Source organism: Mytilus edulis, chromosome 8 (genome assembly GCF_963676685.1).
Source record: "Mytilus edulis chromosome 8, xbMytEdul2.2, whole genome shotgun sequence".
Classification (NCBI taxonomy): Eukaryota; Metazoa; Mollusca; class Bivalvia; order Mytilida; family Mytilidae; genus Mytilus; species Mytilus edulis.
Window position 1 is genome coordinate 17,325,190 of NC_092351.1, and position 12,279 is coordinate 17,337,468.

At 30.1% G+C, this 12,279-nt stretch overlaps 1 protein-coding gene across 1 annotated transcript; it reads right to left on the reverse strand.

The window, feature by feature from the left end:
* Positions 1 to 2,114: 2,114 nt before the first annotated feature.
* Positions 2,115 to 11,747, reverse strand: LOC139483971 (probable DNA double-strand break repair Rad50 ATPase). Its single transcript, XM_071267689.1, has 9 exons — positions 11,743 to 11,747; positions 11,476 to 11,577; positions 9,517 to 9,621; positions 9,166 to 9,270; positions 7,346 to 7,450; positions 6,533 to 6,670; positions 5,197 to 5,292; positions 3,466 to 3,528; positions 2,115 to 2,294 (listed from the first exon to the last, which is right to left on the reverse strand). Exons 1-9 carry the CDS (start codon positions 11,745 to 11,747, stop codon positions 2,249 to 2,251), a joined length of 765 nt encoding a protein of 254 aa, XP_071123790.1. The 3' UTR covers positions 2,115 to 2,248.
* Positions 11,748 to 12,279: the final 532 nt, after the last annotated feature.

Here is a 12,279-nt window from a genome sequence, read left to right on the forward strand (position 1 = left end):
GTTGATTTGATTTTTCGGTATCCCATGGTGTTTTCTTCTTTCATAAATCATGTAAATTGCAAAAGGTGAAGTAACAAAAATGGTTAAGCTGAGTATAAACAATATTCATGAAAAGATATAGTTGATGCACATCATGTTATGCTATTTTAATTTGAATCCTTTTTTAATAGAAATAATTATATATTTTTATAAAAATTTATTTCATGAACGCCTTTACAATATTGCATAGTCCATTGTAGTTCAAATAATAAATATATGTATACAATTTACATTTTCAAATAAGTTATTCAGTATGTTAATGTCTGCATATTTATAACAATAACTATAATAAAAATAAGAACTTATGATGACTAAACAGAAACCGTGAACATATTCGTATATTTCTAATCTAAAAAAACAGATAGGGTAAGATAACTTTTCTTAAGTAATAACTTGAACTAGAAATATTTATTAAAATCAAAAAGATACGTTAGCTAATCATATGAATACCTAGTTATAAACAAAAGAATATTTGACATATTTAGATATTGTAATTCGATTCATAATAAGTCAGAGTAAGGAAGAGTGTATAATTTAATCACGTGCATTTGAAAAATTATGAAAAAGGGTGTCAGTAATCGATAAACGTATGTATCTTTGTATAATTTTATCATACAATATTTACAAAGAACTGACTGAAAGCACGTTTAAAAATACAAAAATAATTATGTCAATTAACAAACTAACTAATGACACAAAAACCATAAAGATTTACACAATGGCCTTTTAAATTGTAACGAATAGGTACAAATATAGCATATTTAGATGAAAGCAATGTCAAAAACTTGGTTATTTTCCGAATTCCGAGATAAGATTAAAAAAACATATGATATGCCAGTCAAAACGATAAATTTTCAAATTCTTCTTAAAGATTTCAAGCTTTTGTTCGTTGTACAGGTTTCAGGGTAGGTTATTACAGATACTTGCAGCCGCTTGGAATTAAGTTGGTTCGATTCCCGTTTGGGATGAAAATTTCAGGAACTCAGGCTCTCCCTTGACACCATCTGCGAGTATGGTCTTGAGGAAACGATGATAGTCCGTCGGAAGGGGACGATAAATGGCTGACCCGTGTTAAGAGAGAGCCATATCTCTTGCACGTTAAAGACACCCTTGTAGATTTCGAAAAAGAGTAGGCTAATGCCGCTACAAGGCAGCACTCGCACCCGCAAAGTGGAAAGGGATTAATATAAGTTGCAAAACTTGTTTCCCAATCCACTATAAATAAATATGTTAAAACTAAGTTGAAATATATTAAAATACATAAAACGTTGCACTAGACCAGACGCCTGCAGTACGAATATTGAAAGTCATTAAAAGATGAAACGGAATATCAGAGAAAACAAACACTCAAAAGTCATATACCCTGTAGAACAAATACCATTTGGATGCTCTTTTAAACATGTTTAAAAGCGAATGCAAATTGTCATAATTTAAGGAGTCCAGTGACCGAAATGACAATTTGAGGAATGTTTAATCGCTTATGCAGATTATTTCTATATAAAAATCAAACCGATAGTGTACCGTTTCAAATAAACTGTACAGATCGTATTCAGCAGAATGTATTACAAAAACACAATGATGACTTTTAAAATTCATGTAAGTCCTTTACTATCGAACATCAAGAACAGTGTAAATAACATTTTCGAATTCCCTTATCAGTGTAAAAATTTTAATCATCAATGAAAATATATCCAGAAAAGAAAGCTTTGTGTGAAAAATTGTCTGACGTTTGATGGCCAGTCTAGAATCTTTTGAACGATAAACCTTTTCCAAAAGGAAAGGATTTTTTCCCCTAGATTCAAATATATCATTAACATTTCCGGAAACTAAATAAAATTGTTACATTGCTCTTGTACAACAAATGAACAAATAAATGAAAGTATGGACGATTCTATATTTTAGATTTTGATTTTGATGATTTACCTAAATATTGTATGAATATATATTCAGGATTATTTACATGTGGTATGGTAAAAGCAATGCAAAACTAAAAACCAAAATTAACATTTTCCGATAGAATGGAAAACAAACCCCAATAAATCAGTTTGATGAAGTATAAAATCGTGTTCATTGCACTACCCAGTCATGGTTCGTTTTTTCCGCCACTGTTGCATACATTCTGCATCAATTGTTTTGAGCTTGCTTCGTAACAAATATGGTGACGATTGATTTCTCTAAATGTGCTGCTCCATAGAATTTTGATGACGATTCAATTATAAATTTTGACACTCTTTGGATTGATAATTGTGTGTAAACTGTAACGTAATAAGTATATATAAAATACATAATCTTGTTGTAAATAATATTATTTTAAAGTTAAGAATAACGTCTAGTTCTCTTTCTAAAAAAGTTCATTGGAAGATATCAAGACCTTGTTGATGATTATTACGTAGCAACTTCACAAGTAGTACACAATGGTCTAAAAGTATAGATTCTTAATTTCTTGTAAAATTTTATTCTTATATGTCTTAATATATTTTTAGATTTAACTGTTTAGTTCACTGTTTGGTAATATCCTTTGACATGGCTCGGTAATTTTACATCCCCTTTTGTTTTATGGTGCTATGGTAAATTTTTGTATTCTTGTCTTTCATTTATGCTCATTTGATTTGTTTATATGGTGTAAAGATGCCATTTTGTGCTTTCTTGTTGACATAGTTGTGTAGTTTTATAGTGGTTAAAGTCATAACAGAATGTTGACTAATGTTCCCATTTTTGTTTTGGACATTTTATCTATTATGTCTAATTGTTTCGTCACACATTGTTGTGAATATATTTTTTAAGAATCACACAAGTGAGAGGTTAACTTAGCTGATTTTCAAATAGTTTAATGTGTTAGAACTTTTGATTTTACTATTTGTTTAGGGACTTTTCGTTATAATTTTTCTTCGAGATCAATAGTTTTGTTATTTTACCTTTTGCAATTTACATGATTTATGAAAGAAGAAAACACCATGGGATACCAAAAAATCAAATCAACTGGGTTAACTGTAAATATGTTTTGTCTTCGTACTGCTTTTGTTCAGTTTTCTTATATGTTGAATGGTTGACAAAACCGGTATTAAAACGTTGCCCCTTTAAACAATATTCTTGATTGATATTCAGTCATTTTACACTCATAATATTTAAGTTAAATTATTTAGGGTTCAATAAGTATTTCGTGGTAATGACGTCACTTTTAATAAGTCAATGAATTGTGAAATTAAGTTGTTTAAAAGCAAACAGACTAGAAAAACTACTTTGATCCCAAATAGCAACTGCCAAACGACATTCAAAAAGTGTACAATAACCTACAGAAACACTACATTATTAAATAGTTTTAAAACTGAGGAATGCCGGAATTGTTTTGTTTCGTGTTAAATAGCATTTGGCTTGTAAAAAAATTGTGTTCAATACAAAAAAAGTAAGATGTGAATTGAAACTTACTTTTTCCTTGTCTGAAGTTTTTCTTTCCTCTGTTCTTCCCAATGCGTTGACAAACTCTCTTCGCTAAATGTACAACAGTTTATGGTAATACTCATACCACGTTTAACATATAATAACTTGATTTGTCTCGATTGACTGAATGGGGCCTCATCGGTTACGCTAATAATTGATCACTCAATAAATGAGCAGGTTTTTTTGTTAACTCTTGAACAAATTGTCCAGTAATGTTAATTGTTCCCATTAATAAATGAAACACTTAATACGATTTCGCTAAGTGAAAGGATGAAGTTTTAAAACATGTTAAAATCATTGTTGCATTATGGGAATATAAAACTGAATACCTATAATTATGATTAACGCATTTGCAAAAGATTAATGCGCAAGTTGGTATTCTATAATGATTTTTTGTGGTTTTATTCCTTCATGCATTTTAGGAGAGAACACGGTTTACATCATTTCAAAGCATATACCTTTCATTTAATAACCGTTAAAAACATTTAAAACTGTTGAATTTGTCTCGTATCGTTTAATCATTTAGTTTGTTATGTTGTTTGCAGACATTGATATTTGATACGAAATCAGTGTCAATGATATCAAGGCAATCATTCGTACGCCTTCACATAAACATAAACATAAACATCTGATAATTGTTTTTTAATAACTGTATGTTTAGTCAAACCAATAACTAATTACATGGATTTATGTAACTCTCAACAGGAGTTTGATATTTGAGCGCATTGAGGATAAATGTTCTTTTAGTTTGCGCTCAGCATTTATAATGTTTGCGCGCATTTATTTTACAAGTACCAGAGAAATTTATGATGGATATGTCGATAGTTTATTTATGATAGTTTTATAAGTCCATTATTAATGCTATTTTTGAAGAAGAAAAAAATCATTCTTTTTAAATATCTTTTTTTTTCATATTAAACCTTCACAAAGTATTCCGTAATAATGAGGAATCGCTATAAGGTATGCTTATTATTCAAATAAGTATATTTCTGAGTGGATGTGTTTTCCTGTTCCTAAACTAAGAGGGATTGATACACAAGCAGGAACTGTTAAATGTAGAAGTGAGGAAGGAAAGTGCGTACGTGATTGAACGTTTCCGATAGAACGAAAAAGTACGAATGATATATTTTCTTAAAGTGGTGGGCATCAAATATGTAGCAAGTTTAATGTAGCTCCCAATGCTGTGCATCTAGTTGCTAGCAATTTTTCATTATTATCCTGTATACTACCAATTTACGTTCCCCTCTTACCCATATATGTTACTTACAACGTAATTTGTACTTCATCGGGATAGTGTGCATGTCATTATGTTTAAGTATGCCGTATGCGCTATCAAACTTTTTTGTATTGCCGTTTTTTATCAGATTTTGGATTTTTGCTTGGATTTCTTACGTCACAAACATTGCGTATCTGTTATGTATGTTTACACATTTTCAGGCGATGAATACCGATCATTGTTATGTTTACCAATTATGTCTGTCAACATTATACAACTGTCACACAAAATTAAAGTTTAGTGTATCGTGTTTCTTCGGAAAATCACAGTACCAAGCCAGGAATAAGACAGTTGTTTACAATCTTTCCGTTATTATCGAGCTTTTTTTTTATCTTTTCAGATTTTATGAACTCTCTCTCTTTTTGTAAATGCTTTTCACCTAAAACATCATAATATAATAAATAGAGTGATGTCGGAATATAACTCCCTGAGCCCGTATTTACCTGTTATCATATGTCAAAGTACTCGGAGGTGTGTCTCTTGATGATGAGTCTTCACTATCTGCTTCGGTTATTTTTCCGTCCACTTTTATTCCGTATCTTAAATAACAAGAAATAGACACTGATTGTAGTAAAACGAACAGTTACATAGGGTTTTAATCCCTTTCTTAATTGTTCAATAAATGTGTAAATTACACCTACAATACACGGTTAACCATAAATGAACGATTTTTAAAAAGCTGTAAACACATAATTTTTACATCCCTAAAGAAGCCAAGGATCACTATAGTATATACAATAGCTGACAAAGTTAATCTTAATGTATATTGTGATCGATTTATATGATCAGTCGTCACAACTTCAATACTTACATGATTTATAACATTCGTAAATAATCCTTATTATCAGAAATAAAGATTCAAATTCCCTTATTCAACTTTTTTCCTGCGGTGGATTTGCCTATACTTATCAGTAAGATTCTGCGTTCATATAAATACTTTATCTTTTTAAATATTTATAACAGATAATTATAAACTTTTCGGTTTGAGCAATCTAGGTGATAAATCATCCAAACAAGCTTTTCGAAAAAAAATTGACAAAGACATAATCTTTTAATCTGATTTATTGAGGTCTGGAGCTGGCATATCGTTAACTGATAGTAGCCCTTTGTTAATTTATGTATCATTGTCATTTTACTAAGTTTCTGTTGATCCCTATTCTGACATCTCTTGGACTTATTTTCACTTCTTTTTACCGTGCATATTGCTGAGTGTTTCTTTATACTACATTGACTAGAAATATGGGGAGGGTTGAGATCTCACAAAACATGTTTAACCCCGCAGCATTTTTGCGCCTGTCCCAAGACAGGAACCTCTGGCCTTTGCTAGTCTCGTATGTTGAGTTGTTCCTTGAGTGTTATGGGGTTAAGTAGGACGTTCAGTTTCACTGAACACATTTTTCTAAAGGGTCCAGCTGATATCTACCTTCATGCGCGGGATTTTTTTTCTGCGTTGAAGACACGGTGTTGGAATTTGGCTGTTATCATCTATTTGATCGGTTTGTTGTCTCTACGACATATAACCCATTTCCATTCTCAATTTTATTATCAAATATATCAGTCTTATACGCCAGAAGCACGTATATATATAACGCAACAAGTTGATTACGTGTAATTAACATTCACTTATAGATAAAGGTAGATAACAATTATTAAAAATGATAAATTAAAAAATGATCATATAACGAAAATATAACCATAAACATAAAAACTTGCATTGTAACCAATTTATGACTTAACAAATCCTAATGTAAATACATATCCAGTAATTACGGTCATTACCTTTCCATAGCTTCTTTATTTGGACGAAAATGTCTGCGTTCTTCAAATCTTTGTTGGAACGCTTGTACACCTGCTAATTCCTTCTTCAAAGTTTCAACATCATCGATTGTATTACTTTTATTGACTTTCGTAAATGATCTTAAAGTAAAATTGATTTTCAAATAATACATTTAACATTACATACAATATATACAATATTAAAAATTAAATTTTTATGAGGACAACTCTCTGTCATTTTACATATTTCACAAGTTTAACGCGCGTCTGATACATCTACCACTGGTAATCAGATTAAAAAAAAACACATTGAGTTAATTGAATTACACTGCGTATAACATATACAAAGGCATGGAATACCATATACATGTATGATATATTAACATAAACATTTCTAGGAAAGACGGCTGAAGTTTGGTATTAATTTGAGAATTTGTAAATGAATCGGTTTTGAGGTAATAGTTGAGACTTTAAAGTATTAAAGTGTTCGTCTCTGTTTCAAATTACTCTCATGGTTGTTTGTATGTATGTATGTATATGTGTTAAATGCAGTTGTGTCAAGTGTGTTTCAATGTGGGTTTTTTTTTCAAGAAGGCACTTAAAATTGAATGAGTATATCATGCATGACAATTGTTACCGTTAATATTTATATCACCACCTTTTGAAACCTTTTTTTCTTATATGTTATTATCATTTTTTTTAATAACTAACAGCGCAAAAATATCGAGACACAAGTAAAATTTCAGATTCAGCCATATATTCTATAGTATTACATGTAGTACTGTAGCGATATTTATAAACGTAATTAATACAAACATTTTTGACATCCGCTTTATTTCACCCATTGTATGTTGCTGTTCTTTCAAAAGCTTATGTACTTTCCTTATTTCTTGATCTTTTTGCTGGATTGTAACTTTCATTCTACAATGACAGGTTTCATATAGCTAATTATATATGAAATCATATTACTGATATCTAAAATCATATATCTGATATCTGAAATCATATAAGTGATATCAGAAATCATATTACTGATATCTGATTTAACATACATGTAACTGATATTGGAAATCATATTACTGATATCAGAAATCATATTAGGAAGTATAAAATAGACGCTGCAGACAAGTAAGGAAGTATATGAACATTAAAATATAATGTTCGATAAATAGCTTATAAACAATTGCATTTCTTTGTTTTATTGATTATTATAAATTTGTATATCGTGTTTAAATGCCTAGCATAGCTAAATATATTACACGTTAAACTATTAGCTTTTTTAATAGATATTACCATTCAAATATTGACGGTTTCAAAAAAAGATGAATAGTTTGTTAACATATCAATTAAGCTCAAGAGACATTCACATAGGTTTGTGATGTTCTTTTTGTTGTAAATTGCATGATCAGCTATTCATTTTAATCGGACAATTCCTGATAAAACCTACTGTGTTTTTCTCCGTTCTTTTCTCAGTGTCCTCTTGTTGTGGGAATGTATTAGTAGCCTGTCACGTTCTCTATTTTGTTTTGTTAGTTTCTTTCTTTGCATCGATCTGATAAGGCAAGCCTTTTTCAACAGATTTTTATAGTTTGTTCATATGTTGTACTGTTAAGCCACTGTCTAAAGTTAGGGGAAGGCTTGAACACCCGCAAAGATGTTTAACCTCGCCTCATTCTGTATATGCCTGTTTTAAGTCACGAGCCTGTAATTCAGTTATTGTCACATCTGTTCTTTAATAGCTGACATTGTTGATCGAAAATTATGTATCAACAACATATATTTTTTTTTAGCAAAATCTATGAAGTAAAATAAGAGATTTGATTATTTAAAGAATCTTTTTTTGCATGCCAAATTTTACTCAAATCTGTAACATAACCAATTTACTGTAACTTGACCTTAACTGAGCTGATATCTACATATAAGATAAAAGAAAATGTACTAAAAAAATCAATTAGATGACGAAATAGTCTTATATATATCATATATATTTAAATACACTAGGGTATATTTTTAATGAAAGGTATGAAGAATATTGACAACATATTTTTATAACTGTAAATATTCGATAATCAATTCAAATTTACATTTTAGACGAAAACGTTTAACGATTTTTTTTAAATATAAATACATGATTGTGAAAACTACTTATTACGTTTTATTGTTATAAGAATTGACATTGTTTAATTATTACTTATCGACAACCACACAGCTTAACCCTTTTATCAGAGGTTTCGCAAAAAACAAAAACACATAAAAGCCTTTTGTTTTTAAGGTTTTGCATCGACAATACCTGCAGAATGTTTATTACAAGACAAATGGTTCGTAGACATGACAAAATATCAAACTTGTTAATTCCTCACCTTTTGCCTTCCTCAAAAACAAAAGAAGACAAAATTATACAAACTGTTATCTGGATCTGATACATTATTGTTTCGTCGGGAAAATATTGATCAACCGATATAAGTGAGAACAAAAAGGTAACCAGACTATATGTCAACAACATTTTAAGTTTTTAATTTATCTTTGTGTATTACTTTATATCTATATTGAGTTCTTGATAAATTTTGAATATTCGTTCGTTAGCTGAGAGGTCAATTTGAAGCAACAAACATTATGTTAACAAAGTTGATATTTACTGTTTTTCCTTTTCGTCAAACACTCTTCTGTTTTCTTCAAAAGATTGCTGCAGCAGCTGTATTTTTGTTATCAATTGACATTCACGTTTGTCTGCTTCTTCTAAGCTGCAACGAATAGATACGAGTATAAAATTTAAAAGTCTGAACGGTTTGTGTAAATAAAAGTAACGCCATGACTAACAAAGAAAAAGACAAATTTATGCTAAAAACAATGAAAGAGATAACAAACCCTGGCGTTAAACAAGCACAAATGGAAATTGCAGGGTCAACATGTTGATAGCGCTAACCTCTCTCCTATCCTATAATAGTGGTGTATCAACAAAATCAATAACAATATATTTGCTGCTGTACCGTGTTTTTGTTTCGTCAAATTCTTTCCGTTCGTTTTCCAAAGATATATACAGCAACTCTATTTCCCTAGTCATTTCATTTTCTTTTGCTTTTGCAGCATTCAACCTGAAATAGAGACATTTAGAATAAAACAATCTACAAAACTATGACTACTGGTCAAAGTCACCACCATATGCAGCAACTATGTTCTAGATACGGGACTTCAGAGAAATTAATCTGTATTGATTTTTAAATTCAACTGCTTTTTTTTAAAATTATAAATGTCAATTTCCATATTACTAATATATTAATTTTCAAGAGGAAAAACTATACCACAATCTATGAAATAAGGTAAAATAACAAAATAATAACATCGAGGAAGATTCAAACCGGAAAATACATAATCAAATGGCAAAATCAAACGCTCAAATAGTTATCAAAGGTACCAGGATTATAATTTAATACGCCAGCCGCGCGTTTCGTCTACATAAGACTCAGCAGTGACGCTCAGATAAAAAAAGTACAAAATTGAAGAGCACTGAAGACCCAAAATTCCGAAAAGTTTTGCCGGAAACGGTCAAGGTATTTTATGCCTGGAATAAGAAAATCCTTAGTATTTCGTTTATACTTTAGTAAACAGGAAATTTATAAAGGACCACATAATTGGTACTCATGACAACACCGAGAGACTGACTAATGCTGGGTTGATGATGTTTTGTATCAAACGAATGAATAACTTATGTCAAATTTCAAAACAATTGTGGTTTTTTGCTAGCTCAAGGTAGCACTACAGGTTTACAATGATTTTTTGAAAAATATTTGTTTTATCCCATAAGTTTGAAGTAAGTATTATTCTGCACAGTTTGTAAAAATCCCAAAGTCATTATCATATCACATTGATAATGAACTTATGTAAATAAAAGCACATGTAATTAAACTAAATATTTTTTATATATGCATTAAGATTTGACTTATATATCAATTTTCTGTTGATACCAATGTCCAGCTGTTAATACCTGACCGCAAGATAAATATCTCATTGCATTGGTACAAAACTAATTTATAAAACATGGACGTTTAGAATAGAGAAAAAGAAAAAGATATGAAAAGGAAAACATCTTAAGGGAAAAAGTCTACCAAAATAATAAAAGAAACTTTGGAAAAGAATGTGAAAGTATCTTTGAAAGCCTCTGACTGCATGTATAAATTTCTCGTCTTTGGTCTTCTACATTTAAAAACAAAATTAGGCATTTTAACTAATTGTTAGCTTGTGTGAAACTTTTTAATTCCATAAAACTCAAAAATCATTTTGTACAGTCTATTTTCAAGAAGGGGTTGGTCGTGATGTCTTTTGATGCACAATTTTGATTGTCTAGCTAATTTCAGTCATCATGGTCATATTGTATATTTTTTTTAAATTCTAATGAAAATAAGTCTTTATAGTGAGAATAATGATGTTGAATATTGCGTATATGCACCTAGTCAATCCTGTTATTCTCTTATCTTAGACTTCCTGGACAGTGGCGGAACTTTGTCTATATTTAATAACTTCATCACAGATCTTGGTCAAAACTGTGACGTCAAACGTCCGCCAAGTAAGTGTTATACAGTGCACAGAAAATGCAAATTTTACAGCATTAGAGCATCAAAGACACAAGGTGTGTATTGATAAAGAAATGGTGTCAGAACACTCATGGGTTGTTCCCAATGGCGGTTTGGATTTTTGTGGCATTTATAGAGTGGCATCCCGTTTACCATGGATTTTAATATATTACAGAATAATTTTGAATAAATTTTAGTAGCCTTTCATTTAGAAAAAAATATGGTTTTCAACTTTTTGTAAGCTGCAATACCAGATACCAATAAAACATTTTTGTCAAACAATCAATTAAATTCAATCCATATTACGGAAGTACAAAACTCTTTATGCCAATACATTAACTAGATTAGATATTAAAACAAAATGATAAAGATACTTACTGTTTTTCTTGTTGCACTTCATTCTCTGTTTGCTTTAATAATAGAGACTTTAAGAAGTCATTACTTGCATTAACGTCAGCGTTGTCATTACGCCCTGTCAAACTGTAAAAGTCGGAATAGAATTATTTGACAATTAACTATTATCAATAATTCATTTTAAAATACATTTAGTTCAACTTTTTTCTTTGATTTTTTATATAGTAATAAACGTTTTATACGCGTATCTGATAATAATTAAATCCAAACATGTTAAAAGAAGTTATATACTTCATTTTCAGAAAACGACATCTGTAACAAACATAAACTTTTAGCTACTTCTTTACAAGCAGAACCAAACACAATGAAAGTCCCAACTATGTACTGGCTTCCGAAGCTGCACAAAAAACCTTACAAATATAGATTTATTTCATCTTCCAGCCATTGTTCAACTACTAAATTGTCTGTTTTACTTACTAGTACACTTGGTACAATAAAAAACCTGATAATAAATTGTTCAAATAAGGCCTTTGAAAATAGTGGAATTAATTACTTTTGGAGTGTCAAAAACTCGTTGGAAGTACTTGATAAATTGCATGCATATATTGGTGATTTTGAATCTGTTCAAAGTTTTGATTTTTCTACCCTATATACCACTTTGCCTCATATTCTTATTAAGAAAAAATTCACATCCCTAATTCACTGGGCATTTAAAAAGTCGGAATGCGAGTACATATGTTCAAACTCTTTTAGATCATTTTTTAGTAGCAATAAACAAAAGAACTATGTCAATTGGACATGCTTTGATACTATTTATGCACTTGAATT